The following is a 21,832-nucleotide window of genomic DNA, read 5'->3' as shown; positions in this document are numbered from 1 at the left end:
CCTCCCTGCTAATTCCCCTTTACCAGTCTCTTGTTCTCTACACAGGGACAACTCTGTTCTCAATATTGCTACTCTGAGTCCTGTTCGTTGAGCACCTATACTGGGCAAACAATATGCGAAGCCATTTTGCATGGACTATGTCCTGGTTGTCTATGGCCGGACAAGCCAGCTCAGCACCTGGTGATATGCAGACAACCACTTTATCATGGCTGGGGAGGAGGGAGAGTACTAGGCGGGGTGGTGGAAGCGCCCCCTGCGGTGCCTGCATTTCCTGTCAGGGTCTGCATCCTGGCTCCTAACTCCAGCTTCCCCTTCCCGTCAATGCACACCCTGGGAGGTAGCAGTAACCGCTCAAGTACTTGGGTCTTTGCTGCCCCAAGTGGAAGACCCCATGGAGTTCCCAGCTCCAGGCTTCTGCCTGGCCCAGCCCTGGCTGTTGCAGGCATTTAGGGAATGAACCAGCATATGGGAGATTCATTCTCTCTCTTTCTCTCCCTCTCCCTCCCTCTCTCTCTCTCTCTCTTTTTTTTTTTTTTTTTTTTTTTTTTTTGACAGGCAGAGTGGACAGTGAGAGAGAGAGACAGAGAGAAAGGTCTTCCTTTTGCCGTTGGTTCACCCTCCAATGGCCGCCATGGCTGGCGCGCTGCGGCCGGCACACCGCACTAATCCGAAGGCAGGAGCCAGGTGCCTCTCCTGGTCTCCCATGGGGTGCAGGGCCCAAGTACTTGGGCCATCCTCCACTGCACTCCCGGGGCATAGCAGAGAGCTGGCCTGGAAGAGGGGCAACCGGGACAGAATCCGGTGCCCCAACCGGGACTAGAACCCGGTGTGCCGGCGCCGCAAGGCGGAGGATTAGCCTATTGAGCTGCGGCGCCGCCCCCCCCCCCACCTTTCAAATAAACAAATCTTTTTTTTTTAAAAAAGGAAAATATGAATGGATGACAAACATTTGAAATAGTTACAAATAACTATATGTTATTTCCACCTAATATTTTGCAAAGACTTAAAAGAAGAATGGTCACATCATCTGTGCTTTCAAAACTTGCAGTATTTAAATTCTCCTGCTTGAATGTCTCTTAGGATCCGACCCATCACCATATAGAAAGTTTCCGAATAATCAAGTCAGTCCTCTCCTGATCTGAAGGTCCTACAAGGGACCCCCTAATCACCCCCTAATGGGTAATTAAACTATTAAACTATCGCGGGGAAAGACAATGCTGTAGCAACCATGAGGAAACCAAGGAGATGCAGTTCTGGCATCTGTCTTCGGAGAATTTGCTGTGGATGGCAGGCCTGGTAGTTCAGTGCCCAAGAAGTTATCTCAGCCACAGATACCCCAAAGGCATAGACTAGCAGGGCTACAAGCTCAGGGTCACAAGTAGGTCACTAGACCAGAGCCAAAAATAGGTGCTATGTCACTAAGAGACTAAAACAGCAAACCACTGGGGGTTGATATTCACAAGCAGCACAGATACCCAAGGGACTCAAACCCAAGTAGATAGGAAGACCCCCGGGGCAGGTGTTTGGTGCAATGTATTGGATGCTGCTTGGGATGCCCATATCCCATACTGGAGTGCCTGGGTTCAAGTCCTGGCTCTGCTTCCAATTCCAGCTTGCTGCTAACCACACCCAAGAGGCAGCAGTCCCTTGCCACCCGGTTGGGAGACCTGGATGGAGGTCCAGGCTGGCTCCCAACTTCAGCTTGGCCCAGCCCAAGTATTTGGGGCATTTCAGGAGTGAACTAAGGAATAGAAGATCTCTCTGTGTTTGTCTCTATCTCTCTGCCTTTCAAAGAAATAATAAATAGTTAACTTTTTCAAAAATTAACTGTGACACAGAGGGAAAAACCACCACCTGTGATGCCGGCATCCCATAGGCGTTCCAGTTCCATTCCCAGCTGCTCTGCTTCTGACCCAGCTCCCTGCTAATGTGCCTGGGAAAAGGAGACCTGGAAGAAGCTCCTGGATCTGACCTGGCCCAGCCCCTGTCATTGTGACATTTGGGAAGTGAACTAATGGACGAAAGATTCTCTCTCTCTCTCTCTTTCTCTCTCTCTCTCTTCTTCCTTTCTCTGTAACTCTGCCTTTCAAATAAAAAATAAATAAACCTTATAATAATGAAAGGAGAAGAAGCAGAGAGTGACTACCCTGGGGGATGGGGAGGAAAGAGCTCCAGGAGCTCCCAAGCCCTGGGCTGCTGGTGCTTGGACCGTGTGCCCGTTACACAGCTGGGCTCAGCTGTTCACATGTGTGTGCGCACTTGGGCATTACGCTGGAACAAAAAGGCTGCAAAGCCACACACTTGTGTTGAGCCAAAAGGAACAAGTTAGACTCGGGGAGGGGGGTGGGGTGGAGGACAGCTGAGGGAGCCCCAGAGTTCGTCACAGGAACAAGCAAAGCTCACTTTCTTACCCCAGGTGGGGTCTGCTAGAGTCACGGCTGGACCCAGTTCCTAAGTGTTGACAGCCGTCCTGGTGGCCCTGGTCCTACTTCTCTCCCAGTTTCTAATGAACAAGGAATACAGCTTCCCATTCAGAAACAACCCTAGGGACAGGCATTGTGGCTCAGCGGCTTAAGCTGCTATTTAAGACCCTCGCTTAGGGGCTGGCATTGTGGCTGGGCAGTTTAAACCACCGCCTGCAATGCCGGGATCCCATATGAGTGCCAGCTCACGGCCAGTTGCTTCCACTTCCCATCCAGCATTCCTGCTGAGGCTTCTGGGAAAGCAGGGGAAGATGGCCCAAGTGCTTGGGAGCCTGCACTCTCTCGCTTCTGCCTGGCCCAGCCCTGGCCATGGTAGCCCTCTGGGGAATGAGCCCATAATAAATCAATCTTGGAAAGAAATGGATGAACGTCACATCCAGGGAGAGAGCACTGGACTGGAGTCCCCACCCAAACCCTCCTTGGCTGTCTCACCACTCTCATCTGTAAAGTTTCCAACTTTTCCAGCTCTCAATCCATACATTTTGTTAGGAAAAGACCCACCCACCCTGGCTCCTTCTAACAAATGCTCATTCAAAGGCAACCCCACCCTCATCGCCTAATTCAGAAATAACAAAACTCTAATGGAACAAGCCAGCCCATATACTTACATGCAGGTGTAAGACCAAAAAATGTGGGGCCAGCACTGTTGCCAGTGGGTTAAACTGCCGCCTGCGGTGCCAGTGTTCTATATGGGTGCCAGTTCAAGTCCTGGCTGCTCCACTTCCAATCCAGCTCCCTGCTAATGCACCCGGGAAAGCAGCAGAGGAAGACCCAAGTCCCTGGGCCCCTACACCCGTGTGGGAGACCTGGAAGAAGCTCCTGGCCCAGCTCCAGCTATTGTGGCCATTTAGGGAGTGAACCAGCAGATGGAAGATTTCACTCTCTGTGTCTCTCTCTGTAACTCTACCTTTCAAATAAGTAAATAAATTTTTAAAAGAAAAAGAAAGAAATAGTGCCTGAAGTATAACATGAAGAATACGTCGCACGGCGGGTGGGAAGCTCTTCCCCAGAGGAGTAGGGAGGCAGCCCTCTCCCTCCAGCAGAGCCACCTCCAGGTCCACTTAGGGGGCTCAGGAATGAAGTGCATTCAGCCACTGGTCCAGGAAGAAACAGTGACATCCCATTCACATCCTCTGCTGGCTGCAACAGTGTGCCTATGACCACTATGCAAGAAAACACAGCCAACTAATGTCCCCTCCGTCATCAACAATCTTCGATTATCATTCTAGTTTGTTATTTTTTATAAGATTTATTTATTTGAAAGGCAGAGCAACAGAGAAAGAGGAGAGACAGAGGGATTTTCCATCTGCTGGCTCACTCCCCAAATACCTGCCAATACCCAGAGCCAAAGCCAGGAACCAGGCTTCCCATGTGGGTAGCAGGGGCCCAAAGAGCCATCATTCTTACCAGGTGCATTGGCAGGGAGCTGAGTCAGAAGCCGGGCAGCTGGCACCGCAGGGTGGGAAGCCAGCGCGGCCAGAGGCAGCTTCACCCACAACGGCTGGCCCCAGTAATTCATTAGTTTTCAAAAGGAGCCTGAGATCATATGAAAGGCCCTCGGGGAGTAAGAAGGCCCAACCCAGAGCTTTACAGAATGGAGACAATCAGAAAATGCCCCCTTGCTCCCTACAAAGGAGAAAGGTGATGTTTTCCACTATTGGGTTTCATTTCGGATAAATACACCCTGATAACCGAGCAGCTGGATTTTTCCCAAGCTCAAGCAGTTCCCTGGGCTGTGTTTGGGTGGGTGGTCTTCTCTCAGCACGTAGGTAATCCAGAATGATCCTGGGCAAGTGGAGAGGGAGCAAGTCTGTCTTGAAGCCAAGAAGGCATCCTCCCACCACAACTTCCCAGAAGGGAGGGAGCCTTCGGATAATGTGAGGCTGGGTCCCACCTTATCTAGACCGGTTTGTCCACAGCTGTAGGGTGGCAGGGAGGAGGGGACTGAAAGGGCTGGGGTATTGTTATTCAGTTTATTTTTCTTAAAAAAAAAAAAAAAATGGATACAGCCAACTTTGAGCATAGGAAAAAATGAAGACCTGTACCTAACATTGCTAATCTTGCTTGGGCCTTGAAAAAGGCCCAAGGCCCACCAGCAGATCGGAGTGCCTAGAAATTTCCGCGAAGAGCCTGCGGCGGGGGGTGGGGGGGTGGGGGGGGCAGGGGGTAGGACCTCTGCCGGGGGCTCTCCAAAGGAAGAGACAGTCCGCAGCCGGCCTCGGGGCCTTAGCTGGGGCTGGAAGAGCAGCCTCGGGTTGTGCTGTCTTTCCCCCCTAGGCCCTGCCCCAAGGCCACAGGAGGCTGACAGAAAGGCTGGATCCCTGGTCCCACTGAGTCCCAGGGATGGCGAGCAGGCTCCTGTTCCAACACACGTCGCGGGCGGATTGGCGAAACTGCACCTGGCCGCGGTGCGCAAGATCGCCCCTGCCCAGGCAGGCGCCTCCGAGGGCCCCCTGGCCCTCTCCAAAGATGAGCTGGATTTTCCTCTGGACACTGGCAAGCAAAGTTGCCGGTGCCTGGCGCTCCAGTAGCCTAGCGCCCCGGGATCCACCATTCCCGTGGATAGAAAAAGGAAAAGACCCTCCGCAGACCGCTTTTCTTGCTAACGCGTCTCCCAGATCGGTCAGTTTCAGTGATTCTTAGTGTCCACTCTGTCCAGTCCCGGGTTCTGGGGTCCCTGAGCCCCCATGCCTCCCCCTCCTCTGCTCCCCGCCCCCTGCGACGCTCCGAGGGGCGCGGGGCCCGAGCCGAGGGCGCTGCGCGTGACCCCGAGCGGAAGGGCCCCAGCCCGGGTCCTAATGCCGGTGGCGTCTCCCTTGACAGGCGGCGCTCGGGGACAACAGCGGGGATGGGAGATAAGGTGACATACCAGAGCAGATTTGGAGCGCGCGCGCCGCGACAGGAAACTCGCAGCTATTTAAAAGATGCTATCGATTACTTTATCTTTCCCGGAGGAAAACTTCTTGCCAGAGACAAAGAAGTTCCCTGCCTGAAGATACCAGGCGACACCACAGAGGGCCTGCAGGGGCGACGCCCAGTTCGGGCGCAGTGGAAGCGAAGACCCGTCTCCACCGCCGGTGCGCGGGGGTCGGGAACGCCGCTGGAGAGTGGCCGGGACCGCAGGATCGTCTTCTGGACATTTTTGTGGTCGTGTGCACGCTAAACACACACACATACACACACACACACACACAAAGTGACCGGTACCCTAAGGAATGGACATGCCTGCCCCCCGTGTCTTCTCAGTCCATGGAAAGCGCACCGGGATGCATGCTCAAAGTGAACCGTCACCGGACTGTTGGCTGGGAATACGTTCCCAGCGTCTCCAGTGGAACGACTCCACTCTCCTTTTAAGGGCGCAAACACCTGCAATTGTCATGTGTACACTGAGAGTGCGGGGTGCGTCATAGTGCACTCCGTGCGTATATGAATTCCCGCGTTTCGCCAATTTATTAGGGGCGCTGAACGCTCTGAGCCCTTGGCGCAGCTGGTCCCGAATTTGCCTGTTGGCCTCCGGGCGCCCTGAGCCACGCCCTGGGGAAATTCTCCATAGACAGACCCTGATGGAACCCAAATTGTGAGAAATCGTTTTTCCTGGGCAGCGACTCGCCGTCTGCAGGTTCACCGTGTGGTCTGGCTGGCGGTGGAAACGGCAGCGTGGGCGCAGAGCGCGGTGGAAGGGCTGCCGGTGAAGGCGGCTGCAGAGGAAGGAAGGGCAGCGACCCCGGGAAGCTCCGATCGCCACTGCGGGTTTCGAGCCACAGCGCAACACTGACCAGGCCGAGCGACTCCCAGCAGCAAACTCCGGTGACCGGCTGCCCGGGTTTCGGCGGCAGATGCGGGAGGGCCTCTTCAGCGTTCCGGCCGCAGAGCGAACCCCGGCGCACAGAGCTGGCTGGAAGGCCCCACGCGTCCCGCGTGCCCCGCGCCCTGGGACAAACACAGCCCGGCTTGGCTTTCGGCAAATCCGAGCGCCCTCGCCGGGTTCACAATCGGGGTCCGAGCGCCGCCTGATCTACAGAGCTGTGATCTACAGAAACAGACTTTCAGAGTCCGTGTCCAGCGTCTGGGTTCTCTCCGCATCTCCGCGCGGCGTTCGCTGCCGCGGTCTGCAGCCGTCGGGGGAGAGGAGCCGGACGCCTCCGGCGGCTGCCGTGCGCAGAGGAGCTACGAGGACGAACTGAGCGACGGGAGTCTGAGAGCGACTCCCTCCGAGCTGGCTACCCGTTTTGCGAGTTCTACAGCGCGTCATACCCACGCACCCGGGGTGGATTTCGTGTTGGAAGCATCTCCCCACCGCAGAGAAAAGTGACTGACACCCGCTTGCGAGCAGCAAAAAATTAGCAACGGAAAAAAAAAAAGAGAAAGAAAAGGAATTACAAAATATGATTGTTCTGAGGACAAAACCCACGTCTGAGTAACTGGATTTAAAATTGCAGCAAATCCCTGGAAAGTTGCTTTTTTTTTTTTTTTTTTTTTTTTTTTTTTTTTTTTTTTTAGATCCGTGACAGCCAAGGGTGGGGATGGCGTGAGCGTCTTCCCAGGTGCCGGGACTCCTCAAACGGTGTGCAAGAGCCCGTTCGTTTGGTCCTAGGCAAGAGAAGCCTCTGCAAATAAGCCGGATGATGACTTCGCCTTTGCACCAAGGATCCAGTGCTTGGGGTGGGGTGGGGTGGGGGTCTGAGAAGCGTGCCCCTGTGTCTCCTTCTGATGTGGCTGCTTTCTTGGTTTGTCTTTAGGATGCCTTATTCAAAAACAGGGTGCTTAGGATAGTCACCGGATGTGGTGGTAAGTCAGTCAATCGTTGAGGAAGACAGCAAAAGCAAAAACAGGAGATGTTTATGCCCCCCCACCCCCACCCCGCTTGCAGGCGTGGGAAAATCCCGCATGGTCTAGCCCACGGGATCTGCAGGCAGGGGAAACACAGTGAACGCTCAGCTTCGTTGTGCTTGTTTTTATTCGCCTGTGTGTAACGCCAACGAGAACTGAGGGCCCAGGACTTTTCTGGCGGTTAGGAGAGCCAAGGGTGTCTCCGGAGGACACACAGGGACACGGCTCCCGATCAAAGAGGCTCCCGGGACGCTGCTTCCCGCTTGGAGCAAAGATGCGGCTGTCTGCCTGGGGAGAGGGCTGCACCCAGGCGCTCTCCAGGCTCGCCCTAGGGGTCCCTGGTTGCCTGAGGAGCCGGGCTGCAGCTTACCGACCCTTGCGCAGGGAACAGGGTCTGGGACCAGCGGTGCCATGCCAAGGTCTCCGTGGTGTTTGGGGAAACCAGGGATGAAATGCTTCCATTTGTCCCCACCCCCAGCCCAAGACAGGGAAGAGGCTCACCCACCCTGTTGGAACGTATTCCAGATCCAGGTTTCAGACAGGGCTATTTCAGGAAGGTGTTTGGAGGCCGGCCTCTGGATAAAGGATGGACAGTAGGCCCAAAGGCCGGGCCAGGAAAACCGGAAACTGCCAGGCTCCTCTGCTGGCCTGAGAGCAGGGCCTGGGTACCGTTACAGAGCCTGTCACCCAGCCTCCTCTCTCCACAACGCTGAACATTAGCCTGGGAACCAGCCGCACAGCAGTTCCAGCCAGCAAGCCAGCACTGAGGGGGTGGTCCAAGGCTTGGGCCTGCCCTCCAGGTGGACCCAAGAGCAGGGTGGGCGTGGGTGAATCTGCTGGGTGGTGGCCGGGGTGTCCTGGACCAAGCCGCCCTCTGCCTCTTTCCCGGCAGCTCTGCACACCGTCTTATTCCATCTTCCTGTCACTGCCTCCCTTACAGACCCCTCTGCAACTGTTAATCGGGCAGCGGCTTCTGGTGCTTGTCCCAAAGTGTGCACCACTTTGGTTCTGAAACTCCAGGACGGGGTCCAGCCCAGAAACCTGCAGTTTTTAACCCGAACCTCCGAGGCTTCTGGCCCAGACGGTTCTCAAAAATAAAAAGGAAACAGTTCCCTAGCTTTCTCCCCCAAAAACACATTAGGAAAAGTGTCAGATTTTATTCCCCCGGTTTTCTTCACCAAAAGCTTTCATCACTATTGTATTTATCCTTAAAAAAAAATCCCATAGTACCATGCATATGTACATATGCCCATATTTAAAATACAAATTCAGCCACTTGCTTTGATGTTTTTAATGTATTTCAAAACGTTTTCATAACAATACACACAAACGTGATTATTCCTCTCTCGGACCTGCTGGCAGTCTGTTCTAATGGCGGACTGTAATTTGTTTTCACCAGTCTCCTAAGATGGATATATCGAGTTGTTTCTACCAGATTTTGGTTCTTAAGAACATTTTTGAACTGCTAAATAAAGCCTTTTCTTTAATAAGTGGGCATTTGCACTTACCTATAGAATAATATCTACAAGTGGAAGTCTTTGTCTTAAAGATGCATGCATTTTAAAAATTTTGAAGAATTGGGTAGCTCCTAAGAAGTTTACCAATTGATACTGCCTTGCATAGGCAGAGCAGTTATCAAACGTTTTGGTCTTTGTCAGTCTGGTAAGTAGAGACCTTGACCTCTCCATTTTAATTTACATGTCTGCATCTTTATTTCTTTTTCTTCCTTCCGTTCTTTGTTTTAACCAGCAGGGCTCTACTACTCTTGGTCTACTTTGCAGTTGCTCTGTTGGGTCATTTGCCTACTGACTTACAGGAACTCTTGCCTTATGGTGGGAATCGGTTTTCCATGTTCATTTTCCCTTTCATTTGTTTTGCTGTACCCATTTGTTTTCTTGCAACCTACAATGGTTTCTAGGTCTTTTGATCTCCTTATCCATTCTCCCAAGTACACAAACACTCCAGGGTTGTTTTCTTAATCATCTACAGCATTCTTATGTCTCAGTTTTTAGGCTTCGATTTTTCATTTCTCTGGAACCAAATGTATTTTGTATAAGAATAACGCATTACCTTTCCCTTTTTCTGACCTCACTTTATTTTTAAGATGTGGGGTAGTGTGGATCACACCTCCCAAAGTGGCACAATATTACAAGTGATGGGGACCTATTGCTCCTCTTAACCAGTTTTATTTGTTTATTTATTTACATTGGACAGCCAATAACATACCTCTCCACACCGCTCCACTATGCAGATGCTTCCCAGGTTAGCACAGCTGGCAAGGGGTCTTAGGTACACCTAATGTCATTTAGAGATCAAACATAAAACTGGGTCCCAGAGAGAAAAATGGACACGCTGGGGAGAAAAGCAGGATCAGACCCAGCCCTGGCTCGTAGTCCATTGCTCCTCTGATATAACCCTGTCTACGAGGTTCTGTGTGCCATGAGCTGTGCCACCTTGGCACCTGCTGGGTATGAGCACCTGATCAGTGTGGGTGACTGGAAGGAGGAAACCAGGCCAAACACTCAAAAATCCCCAGATGGTGGGGTCGCTTGGAGGCTGGGCGAGAGTTCTGATTCTTTTAGCCTCCTCCCTCACACACACACACACACACACGCACACACGCACAAGCCACTAGCCAGATGGATCCACTCTCCCCTTCTGTGGGCTCCAGCTGAACAACTCTGCCCCTAAGGATGAGCCTTTCCGGTTCAGCAAGGCGGCAACACACAGTGAAGGAAAACAGCCCTGGCTCTGCGTCAGTTCTGTGTGTCAGTGCTGACACCCTGCCACGGTCGCTTCCAGTCTGTGTGACGGACGGCGAGCAAGGGCTGCACCTCTCTGAGCCTGGGGGACTGCCTGCCAGTCCTCACTGGGGCAAAGGACTGCAAAGCCACACAGACAACCGCGGCCTTGGAGAGCCAGAGTTAGCGTTGGCAGGGCTCTGCCCACGCTGTCTGTAAAAAGCAAGGGTGCGCTCAGTGGCTAAGGAAAATGTGCGCCCTTATTCAAAAACTAAGAATGTCAACATAGCGGGGCTGATGATGTGGTACGGCAGGTTAAGCAACTGTCTGCAATGCTAGCATTGCACGTGAGCACTGGCTCCCGCTCTTGGTTAATGCACCTAGAAAAGCAGCCCAAGTGCTTGGGCCCCTGCACCCACGGGAGAGATCCAGAGGAAGCTCCAAGCTCCTGGCTTCAGCCTGGCCCTGGACATTATGGCCATCTGGGGAGTGAACCAATGAATGGAGGATCTCAATCTCCCTCCCTCTCTCTCTCTCTCTCTCTCAACTGTGCCTTTTAAATAAATAAATGAATCTTTAAAAAACAAAAAGAGAATTTCAACATAGCGACCATTAAGCAAAGCTGGGGTCGCATGTGACTGCATGGATCCCACGCCAGTAAAGCTGGCCTTGAGCCGAGGCTCAGGTTGGTCATGAGGGACAGGAAGAGACATTCCCTTCCCTGGCCTCTGTGGGTTCAGACCACTTCTGTCCACACAGCGGGATCCGATTCAGACAGTAAAGGAGCACAGCACTGACATAACCTACAGCATGCAGGACCTGGGAAAACACGCTGCTTGAGAGACCATGCCGGACACAGAGGACCACACATTGCGTACGGGTGCTTCCCGAGGTGTATGGACAATGGGATTAAAAGATAAACTTATGTTGAAATCTACTCATGGTTTTAAATCATGAGATGCATTGTCCACGATCTTCTTGAAAACCCCATATGAATGAAGCATGTAAAATACACAAATCCACAGAGACAGAAAGCGGGGTATTGGTTGTTCAGGGCTGGCAAGGTGGAGGAGTTGGAGGAGGGGGTGATGGCTCAAGGCTGCAAGTTTCTTTAAAGGGTGATGAAAATGTTCTAGAATTTATTGGGTGAGCATACTAAAAATCGTTGAATTGTTTGCTGTCAGTACGCGAGCTAGTGTGGTCTGTGAAGACAAGCTCAAGAAGCAGTCACTCTAAGTAGGAGGAAAAGTTGGTGGGGAGAGTGAGCGGGGTGGGGACATCTCAAGCTCTCGCTCTCTCCTGGCCCCCTTTCTGCGGAAAGCCTCCTGGGCGAAGTGAGGAAGGCCTGGGGAGGCCCAGCCCCTGAAACCCAACAGCGCGGTCCCCAGCTGCAGGGTTGGGGGTCTTGCTTTCTCCGGGAGGCAGCCGCGCGCGCAGCAACGAGAGAAAATCACTCAGGTTCTGCAAGTCCGTGCGAATCCTCGCACTTGGGCACCGTCACTTCCGGCCTGTGTGACCTTGAGCGAGTGGCTCCACCTCTCTGGTCCTCCTTCCTCCACGAAACGGGCGGCTCCTCCGCGCTGACACCTGTGCGACGCGCGGGGCGCCCAGCGGGCAGAATCTGGGACCGACCCTGCCGGTGAAGCCCGGGGTCCCCGGAGGCCGCCCGGATGCTTCCGGAGCCCGGGGGAGCGAGGCCGGCAGCCCTCGGTGGGACCCGCCCCCAGGCACGGGCCGAGGAGGAAGCCCGGGCGGCGGAGGGGCCCCGCGGCCCGGCCCGGAGCCGGGCCCGCAACGGCGCTTCCCATCCATCAGCCGGACGAAGAGCAGAGGCGCGCTCCGGGGCCTCTGTTTGCTTTCTCGCCAATTATTGCCGCGCCGCAGCACTTTTGTTGATACGGTAGTCCCAAAAAGTGCTAATGTTCATTTATCAGGGGGCCCGCCGGGGACTCCCACGAGTTGCGATTCTTCCCAAAATATAAACATGGGGCGAGCGTCCCAGACAGAAACCCCCATCTGTTTCGCCGGCGCGGGCCGAGAGCGAGGCGTTGTTGAAGATAAAGCCGCGGATAACGCCGCCTGTCTCCAATGGACGTCTCCCCGGCGCATTAATGACATTCCCGGTGATAGTTCCAGCTTATCTTTCAATTAATCATATATCCCCTTCGCGGCCGGCCCGGCTGATTGCAGGAAGGGGCGGGGGCGGCCCGGGCTGCGCCGATCGCCTCTCGATTAATAATAATTTATTTGCGCAGCCCCGGAATGTGGCTGATCTTCACAAAAGGCAAAGAGACGGACGGGTGGCTCTGGGGTCTGTCCCGCCGCCTCTCCACGGGCTGAAGGCTGTTTGTTTGTCCTGCGGGCTCGGTCGGAGAGCTGAGGCCAGGTCGCGCCCGCCGCCTCTGGGAAGAAAGCCGCGGTCGGGTGCGCGGGCCGAGAATCGGGTTTCCTCCCACCCCGCCCCCACCCGGCCGACCGCTGGGTAAAGAAAAGCTCCAACTCGCCGTCCGAGGAGACCCTGACTTCGATTGTGCATGTTTATCCGATGTTCCCCGTTTCCGAAACACCAAGGCCTTTTTTTTTCTTTTGGAAGAAGTCAAGAGAAATTATTACCGGATTCACAGAGCGCCCACGGAGGGGTGCAGAAATCACTGATTTTTTCCAAATAGGAAGCGATTTCTTTCCTTCCATTCTTCTGACACCTGACCCCGGGGGCTATCTGTCAGCTCTGGGAACCACCCACCCACCCAAAATTAGATAAAACGTCTGCGCCTTGATGGCTAAGGAAATGGATGCATTTTTTTTTTCTTTCTCCAAAAACTGTCTCTTTAAAAAAAAAGGCTACAAACTACAAACAGGGATCCCGGATGCAACCCCGATGTCCCCCCCATTAAACGGTAATATTCCAGGCTTCGGCTCACACTCATCTTTCAAACTGTCATCGCGCGCCGCCCGGCCGGGACCCCAGCTTCCAGCTCTTTTCAGCGAGAAGTTTAATTGAATCGGATGTGGCTCGTTTGCCAGACGTCACCGCCTCGGCGATAGGCAGCCTCTCCCACCCCCAAAAAGCAATCCTCAGCGTTGAGGCGAAGCAAGGCGAGTCCCCGAGATGGGCTGGTCTGGAGCCATAGCAGCATGCGAGGCGCAGACCACATCCGTCGAGGGAAAATTCGGTTAAGGAGTGGACAGGCGGCGGCGCGGACCGGCTTCCAGGGGCTCCAGGGAGGAAAGGGAAGGGCGTTCTCCTTACACCAGGTCCCAGCCCCAGGAACGCGCACAGTTCCGCGCTGGGAAAGTCCGGGTGAGACTGCACTGCAGCGGCCTGGGCCTCGTACCGATGGCTGGCGCCGGGGAGACGGGGCCGGAGCGCCGCTTGCCACCACCACTGCCCTGAGGGGCTAGAAGGCCGCAGGCCCGGGGAGTGTTGCAGGAAAGGTGCCAAAGCTTGACTGTGCTCGCGTCAGCGCTGCGGGACGGCTCAGCATCAGGCTTGGGCACCGGGTATCTGGCGTCTTCCTTCTGAGCTTTGGATCCCGCGCCAGGGGCAGGAGCAAGGTCTTCAGCTAGGTCTTCAAGAACCTCTCCCCGAACCCCCAATCCTCCCTCGGCAAGGGCAGAGCCCTGCACCTGCGCATTCCCAGCAGGTCTGCGTGTCCTGCCTGGACTCCCTGTACAAGCTTGCATGTTAGGAAGTCAACGGTTTTCCACCGACAAGTCTGTGTCCGCCGCTATAAGGTGTGACCCGCTCCTTAACCTGGAGCCCCTCTGCCTAGCCCCAACCCTCCCTGGAATTGTAAGGAAAATGCAGGTTGCTGCAAAGCTCTGAGGTCCAGGAAGGCCCCAGCGTTTCATCAGTCCTCCCAGATGAGGCTGGCTCTTCAGGATCTGCCTGGGCTGTGAAACACACAAGTGCTCTCCTTCACTGGCCCTGGGATAACAATGCTCACCCGCTATGTGATGCACTGCCCCCCCCCCCCGCCATGCTGGCCCCGCAGCCAGGGCACCCCACTCTGAGTCTGGCTCTGAGGCCTCTGAGAAATCCTGGCCTCTCTAGGATCAAAAGGAGCTCTGCCCACCCCAGAGCTAAGCCTGGGCTGCAGGCCTGAGGCCTTGGAGCTGGCGGCCAGGCGGGGAGAATGGGAGAGGAAGGCGCCAGGCTGAGGGGCTGTGGGGCTGCAGGGCTGCGGGGCTGCGGGGCTGTGAGGCTGGGGGAGGAATTAGGCCTCCTCCTGTAGCTGGGGCGCCCTAGGAGAGCGCGCTCTTCTGGGAAGCTGGGCTTACCTGTGGGATTCTGGGTTGGTTTCATCAGGACACTGGGCCCTCTGGAGTTGTGCGTGTGCAGCTTGATCAGCCATAGGAGGCAGCCGCTCCCACTTCACCAGCACCCATCAAGCCCTTCCAGGTTGGGGGCCTGTGGGACCTTGGAGAAGGAGAGGGTGGCAGCTATGGGGCAAGACTGGCCCTGTAGGTCAAGACCAACAACCTCAGCGTTGTTCAGACTCTGCCAGTCCTGCCATCACCCTAGGAGCAAAACCCGCCCCTCCTGCTTCTCTTCCCACTCAAATCTTTCCAATCAGGCACACCTTCAGCAATAAACCCCCAGGACCCCTGGAAAGAACGCCCCCACCTGAGCTTCCAGCCCCATCTTTTCCTCTCCCCCATTCTGTTTTGGGGGATGAGAAATGTTTCTTCAAACCCCAGGACCACCCACCCCACCCTGCCCAGGAGCCGGGCTCTGAGCAGAGTGGGGACTTTTCCTGCCACTGTGTCTGGGTAATCGAGGCTGATTTCGGAGCCATCCCAAGCTGAAGGAGCAGAGGGAGAGCGTTCCAAATGCGCAGCGGTCCCTTTAAAAAAAAAAAAAAGGAATAGGATTCTTCTGCTTTTTTTTTTTTAGCCCTATGACTATATTAGGTGACACAAAACTGCTCATCGCTCCTGTCATCGAGGCCCCTGGCCCAATGGCAGGCTGAGTCCCCCTCCTCCGGCCTGGTCCCGCCTCTCCTTCCCCTTGTGTTCCGCGCTACCTGCTGCCCTGCCACATCCAGAGAAGGCAGGCGGGTGCGCGGGCGGCCGGCGGGCACCATGCAGGGAGGCTGCCTGGGGCCGTGGGCAGCGCCACTCTCTGCCGCCCACCTGGCGCTGTGACACTGGCGCTGCCACCATGTTCCCCAGCCCTGCGCTGACACCCACGCCGTTCTCCGTCAAAGACATCCTGAACCTGGAGCAGCAGCAGCGCAGCCTGGCCGCCGGAGAGCTCTCCGCGCGCCTGGAGGCCACCCTGGCGCCCGCCTCCTGCATGCTGGCCGCCTTCAAGCCCGAGGCCTACGCGGGGCCAGAGGCGGCGGCGGCGCCCGGCCTCCCCGAGATGCGCGCCGAGCTGGGGCCCGCGCCTTCGCCTGCCAAGTGCGCGCCTGCCTTCCCCGCCGCCGCCGCCGCCGCCTTCTATCCGCGGGCCTACGGCGACTCAGATCAGGCCAAGGACCCTCGAGCAGATAAGAAAGGTGAGGAGGAATCACAAACCATTACCTCCACCCCCTCCACACACACACACAGACACACTTGGGTCGCTTTGTCCCCAAACCTCGCCACCAAGGAACCGAGGCCCGTGACCGAAGGACGCGCGCCTGGGCCCTGGACCTCACGCAGGGGAATCGGAGCGTCAGAGGCGAGGTTGTCGCGGGGATCCCCCCACCCACTCCCCACTTTCAATCAGAGGTGCGGAATCAATGCCGGATTAAGAGGATCGGAAACAAGAAACCAAACAAAAGCTTCTTAGTTGTGCTGACAAAGCGCCAGGCGGCTGCGGCCCTGCTCTTGATCTGCTACGAAGCTGAGCGATCGGTTGGCTGGCGGTAGAACAGAGAAACAGATCGACTCTGTATAGGTTTTTTTCGTTTGTCTGTTTGATTTTGGGTTTTTTGTTTGTTTGTTTTGTGTTTTTGTTTTTTCTTTTTTAAATATTTTTTGGGCGCACAGCGTCTCTGAGAGGTGAGGGGAACCGCTAAACGGAGGTTAAAACGCTGCGCACCGGACAGGCTTGTGCGGCACAAGTGGAGGCGGGCTCGGGGAGGTCCCGAGCCCGCGGGCTCCCCGGCTTTCTGCGGCCTTTCCTCCTTTGTGCTGGGACAGTGGGCGCTTCGGGACCCGAGGCCTTGGTTTTACACTGAAATAGCGCGGCCGCTCAGCAATCGCGCTTGGCTTTGTTTTCTCCAGCACAGCTTCCCGGAGATAGGGTCTCTAGTGGGAAATGTCGGGACGTGGGCGGCATGGCCGTGGGAGGCGGCCGCACCGGCTCGCAGGCCGCCCCAGGGTCGCGGGGTGAGGCTGGCCCAGCAGCCAGGAGGCCGGCGGCACTGCGCACCCGGCAGCGGAGAGGCGGCGAAGGGCTCCGAAAAGCGGAGAGAAGGCCTGGGGGAATGTCTGCGGACGGGCATGGCGGCCGGAGCCGACCGCCTCCCACGCGGATTTCGGCCAGAACACGAGCGCAGAGCGAGTTCCTAAGCCGCCCGGCCCCCCGGGGCTGCTTGGGCCCTGCGCCAATACCGCGGCGGCGGCGCCAGTGCCTGCGGCCACCTAACCAACACCTCTTGGCCTTCTTTTCCTTTGATTCCTTGATTTTGAGATGACATGGCTGTCCCCAAGGTGAAGCCTCGGCCTCCTTTCGTTTGGTTTCTTAAACGAACGGCGCCCTAACGTAGCTCTGGCCTGAGCATCCCTGGGTTGTGTTCTTACAGCCTGGAATCCTAAGTCGCCTCTTTCGCAGCAGGGCGAGCACTGCCCGAGGGCAGGGAATTGTTTTCCAGAGCCTGCGGCCGTCCATGGCACCCAGGAAACTTTCAACAAAAGCGGGCCGAGGGGCCCAGTGCGCTTGGCACAGATGGGCACCCACAAGGGCGCATTCCCAGGTGGGCGCGGGCGTTCCGAGAATTGGGCCGCTCTGACCAAGCCTCTCTCTCTCCCCCCGCGTTTACCCCTCAGAGCTGTGCGCGCTGCAGAAGGCGGTGGAGCTGGAGAAGCCGGAGGCGGACGGCGCAGAGCGGCCTCGGGCCCGGCGGCGGCGGAAGCCCCGCGTGCTCTTCTCGCAGGCGCAAGTCTACGAGCTGGAGCGGCGTTTCAAGCAGCAGCGGTACCTGTCGGCTCCCGAGCGCGACCAGCTGGCCAGCGTGCTGAAGCTCACGTCCACGCAGGTCAAGATCTGGTTCCAGAACCGGCGCTACAAGTGCAAGCGGCAGCGGCAGGACCAGACTCTGGAGCTGGTGGGGCTGCCCCCGCCGCCGCCGCCGCCTGCCCGCAGGATCGCCGTGCCGGTGCTGGTGCGCGACGGCAAGCCCTGCCTAGGGGACTCGGCGCCCTACGCGCCTGCCTATGGCGTGGGCCTGAACGCCTACGGCTATAACGCCTACCCCGCGTACCCCGGCTATGGGAGTGCGGCCTGCAGCCCCGGCTACAGCTGCACCGCAGCTTATCCCGCCGGGCCTCCCGCGGCGCAGCCGGCCACCGCCGCGGCCAACAACAACTTCGTGAACTTCGGCGTCGGGGACTTGAACGCGGTGCAGAGCCCCGGGATTCCGCAGGGCAACTCGGGAGTGTCCACGCTGCACGGTATCAGAGCCTGGTAGGGAAGGGATCAGGCTGGGGCGCTCAGACCGCTCCCGCCCCAAGAGAGGGCCCCTGACTCTGGGAGGGGTGGGGGGAGGAAGGGCTCCGGCATCATCCTCCGTCTCTCCGAGTCGCAGTCGCTCCTATTGAGGCCTCGGGACTAGAACCGCCCCGGTGCGCCCGGGGTCCCCGCGCGCGGGAGAGTTCGGCGCCTCGTTTGCGCAGCCTGCGGTGAGCGATCCCGCAGCCTGGTGTCTCGGGCGCCGCCCCAGGAGTGCCCTCCGAGAGCCCAGGGGCGCCTCTGACGCACCGAACACCGGGCCCTTTGGGACCGAGAGCCGGAGCGCGCGCGGCCTCAGATCCCCAAGCCTGGGCCGGGCGCCCGGGCCTTGCCTACCTAGCCTCCGCCCACCCACCCGTATTTATGTTTTTACCTGTTGCTGTAAGAAATAAGAATCCCCTTCTCATTAAAGAGAGTGCGCTGACCCCCGCGCGTGTGCTTCTTTCAGCCATCGGTGCTCCAGAAACCGGTTTCTGAGGTCTGAGGCAGCCTGTGGGCCGTGGCTAGTGGCAGGCGCTGGCATTTATTGCGCTAACTGATCATATTGGGGATGGGAAAAACCAGCCCACGCTGGCTCCCACATTAGGCACTCTGGGATCATCTCAGAGAATCTTCCATACTCCAAAAAGCAAAACCCTGTTTAAATTTACCAGTGATGCCCGCAGCACCCTAAGTGGCAAGTGCCCCAGCTCAGGGTTCCTTCCTGGCCCAACCCACTTCACAGAAGGAGGGCACCTGCCTGGAGCACATCCCGGGCGCCATCCCAAGTAGTAGACTTTGAAGGCAGAGCAAAGGGACCTGGGACTTTGCGACTACAGGACACATAGCACATCCCCTCTTAAAAGGGTGCATTAGCCCACTTACAGATGGAAAAGCCAGAAGCCACAGCCAATGTCAAGCTGCTCCAACCCAGCAGCCCAGGAGTCCTCACGCCCACTTCAACAGCCGTGGCGCCTGGGAAAGCACGGGGGTTTGACCACAAGCTGGTGTCCTGTGGATAGGGCTCCCTCCAGTTGTGGGAGGACCTCAGAACTGAGGTCAGCGAAGCCCCTGTGCCCTAACCCCCGCTGAGTCCTTAAGTGCCTCGGAGCACCGAATTCTTATGGCTCTAGGCCTCACCTAGGGGTGTTATTATTGTGCCAGTTTTATGGGAGGAAACAGGCTTGGCAATCAAGATAAAAACTTGCCCGCTTAGCACCTCCACTTCTTCATCAGTGAAACGTGGATAACAAGAAATATCCTGCTCTTGGGCCTCCCCAGGCCGCGGGTCTTGTCGCCAGCATCCTGGGTGGGAGGTACTAACCTGGGCGTCTTAAAAATTTTAGTGGGAGAATGCAGGAGGGCACTGGAACTGTGTTCCTGCTGGATATAGGCTTCTCCCATTTTTTGCCTGGGAAGCGACAGGGTGGCTGTGTGGCATCCAGGGGCTGAGTGCTGGACACACAGGGTCATTGCACAGGGCCTGGTACCACGGGGGGGGGGGGGGGCTCCTTCTGCCTCCAGAACCTATGTGGCCCTGCCGTGGACTACAGTGTCCTGTCTCCCAGTAAGTGCACTCCCCAGCCTGCTGCGGCCGCCCACCCAGATTCTCAGCACTACCAAGTGCAAGGTGCTGAGCCGATGCGCCTAGGATACAGGAGCGCTGGAGTGCAGGTGGGCCACCACTGATGCACGACCATGGGCTGGGCTGTGGGGAAGATGGGGAATGGGCTGAGATGAAATTTCACTGGGAGCCCCTGACCTGAATACCCTCTGCCGTAAGGCTGAGGCTCAGCTGGGAGGGCCGCAGGGGATGGAACGCCCTCAACGCAGTCCCGCAGTCCCGGGGCATTCTGCCTCCTGCTGTGAGCCTTGCAACCAAGCCTTACCACCGCTTCCTGCATTGCTGGCCCTGCTGTGAGATCTGTCCCCCAGGGACACTGAGGCTCCTGGGGGGGGGGGGCGGCACCAGAGCAGCTCTTAGGGAGGAGGGCCGCTCCTACCATGCAGCCCCAGGGTAGTCCTGCCTGGATATCACCCACGTTCATGCTCTCAATCAGATCGGTGTATTCGCCCATCACCCCTGGACCCTGGACCCTGGACCCTGGACTCAGCACACGCTGGCTTCTTCCACCATATATAAGAGAGAGAGACCCCCCCAAAGCCAGGATCCCAGAACTCTAGGTCTCCCATGTGGGTGACAGTGGCCCAAGCACTTAGGCCATCTTCTGTCGCTTTCCCAGGCACCTTAGCAGGGGAGCCGATCAGCAAGCTTAACCTGTAGTGCTACAATGCTGGCCCCGATTCCTCCCTTTTTGTCACCCTGTACCACTGAGCCAGGATCTCCTTGCACGTCTTACCCCAGGAGCTGTCAAAGGCATAACAATGGCTGACTGGCATCTGCAGAGGGGTCGCTCAAAGCCAGAGCCCGCACTAAATGCTGTACAGTTCTCGAAACTAATCCCTCTGGTGTCTACCAGGAAGCAGGCGGTTGAGTCCATGGTCAAGGTCCTAGGCCTCAGGGGAGCTGGGAAGCACAGGAGAGCTGTGGAAGGCAAGAGAGCCGGCCACCACGCTGGGGTTGGTTGTGTCCCCGGCAGAGGCACAGAGGGACGTGGGACCGGTTCGACGCCACAGCGCAGAGCGGGGCCCCAGGCTCTGGCCGTCCTAGCGGTACGCTCTAGGTCTTCGCAAAAACTTGCACTCCAGGGAGCCAGGGCGCCTGGGGCCAGGGAATGGCTGCGTTTGTCTAACGCTCTCTCCCCCGATCAAGTCGGTATCGTTTGTGTCATTTTTCCAGTTATTATATAAACGACGCAGGACAGGAAAACAGAAAATTAACAGGAAGGTCGAAGCACCTGAGACACGGCCAAGCCCGCGGATATTGGGGCAGGCGTGGGATCACCTGCTCTGAGCACGCTGAGCAAGCAGGAGGCATACAGGGGACTGGTTTTATTTTTAATAACTAAAAGCAAACAAGTGCATGCAGCGATTTAAAAAAAAAAAAGTTAAACAGCTATATTAAGAAGATAACCTGGCCCCTGGGTCTGCGGTGGAGGGGTTCTCTCAGCCTGGGGCAACAGCTGGCAGCTGGCAGTGTGGGGCCGGGTTTGGGAACCCCAGACCCAGAGGCGCGGCCACTGTGCCCCTCCAGCCCCGCCGCAGAGTCTCTGACGTCCCTTAGTTTCCTTCTGTCACGTCTAACCCGCAGGCACAGGTTTTGCCAAATCGGAATAGCTCCAACTCTCTTGTTTTGTCTCGGTTTCTCCTTAAGTCGATGCCCGTTATGCTTGAGACGGACAGGCATGGGCAACGCGGTCCCGGGGATCGGTGCGCACGCCCCACTCCCGCGCCTGCGCTCTGCGCCCGCTCCGCCTCTTGCAGAAGTCCTGGGCTGGGGCACCTGCACCCGCTCCCGAATTGACAGCCCCCAGGCCCCCACGTCTCCGACTCTCCTCCTGGAGAAAGGGGCGGTGACCTGGATTCCATGTATTTCTCACTCACAGCGCTTACTGCGGCGTGGCGGGCACTATCCGTGCCGGCTAATCCTCTCTCACACCTCCGAGCGCTGCTGGAGAGGCAGACGAAGAATTCAACTGAAACGCAGGGAGGAGGAGAAAGTTGCTCCAAGTGGCGGCTGGTCAGTGCCAGAGCCGGGTTTCAGATCCAGGCAGGCTGGCTCCAGAGCCCCGCGCTCGCCGCCACCCCGCCCCCTCTCAGGTCTGGTAGAGGCAGCGCCGCGGAATGATTGCTAGTTATTGCAAGTGGAGGGATACGTTCGCCAGCAGTTCTTTTATTTATTTCTTTAAAGTTTTATTTTTACTTATTTGAAAGCCAGAGTTACAGAGAGAGGTAGAGACAGAGAGACAAGTCTTCCATCTGTTGGTTCACTCCCCAGATGGCCGCAACGGCCGGAGCTGCGCGGATCCGAAGCCGGGAGCCAGGAGCTTCCTCAGGGTCTCCCACGAGGGTGCAGGGGCCGGAGGACTTGGGCCATCTTCTACTGCTATCCCAGGCCGTAGCAGAGAGCAGGATCGGAAAAGGAGCAACCGGGACTCGAACCAGCGCTCACATGGGATGCCGGCGCTTCAGGCCAGGGCTTTAACCCGCTGTGCTGCAGCGCCGGCCCCTTAGCT

At 56.8% G+C, this 21,832-nt stretch overlaps 1 protein-coding gene across 1 annotated transcript; it reads left to right on the top strand.

Annotated features, from left to right (window-relative positions):
- The first annotated feature begins 14,997 nt into the window (after positions 1 to 14,997).
- NKX2-5 (NK2 homeobox 5) lies at positions 14,998 to 18,340 on the top strand. Its single transcript, XM_002710385.6, has 2 exons — positions 14,998 to 15,558; positions 17,036 to 18,340. Exons 1-2 carry the CDS (start codon positions 15,219 to 15,221, stop codon positions 17,674 to 17,676), a joined length of 981 nt encoding a protein of 326 aa, XP_002710431.1. The 5' UTR covers positions 14,998 to 15,218; the 3' UTR covers positions 17,677 to 18,340.
- The last annotated feature ends 3,492 nt before the right edge of the window (positions 18,341 to 21,832 follow it).

Source organism: Oryctolagus cuniculus, chromosome 6 (assembly GCF_051225735.1).
Source record: "Oryctolagus cuniculus isolate XC-2025 breed Fujian yellow rabbit chromosome 6, ASM5122573v1, whole genome shotgun sequence".
NCBI lineage: Eukaryota > Metazoa > Chordata > Mammalia > Lagomorpha > Leporidae > Oryctolagus > Oryctolagus cuniculus.
The sequence above is the reverse complement of the archived record's forward strand: the minus strand, read 5'-3'. Positions and strand labels throughout refer to the sequence as shown.

Coding starts and splice junctions, on each gene's coding strand:
- NKX2-5 (XM_002710385.6), top strand. CDS start 15,219: ATGTTCCCCAGCCCTGCGCTGACACCCACGCCGTTCTCCGTCAAAGAC. Junction 15,559..17,035: donor CCCTCGAGCAGATAAGAAAG/GTGAGGAGGAAT, acceptor TTTACCCCTCAG/AGCTGTGCGCGCTGCAGAAG.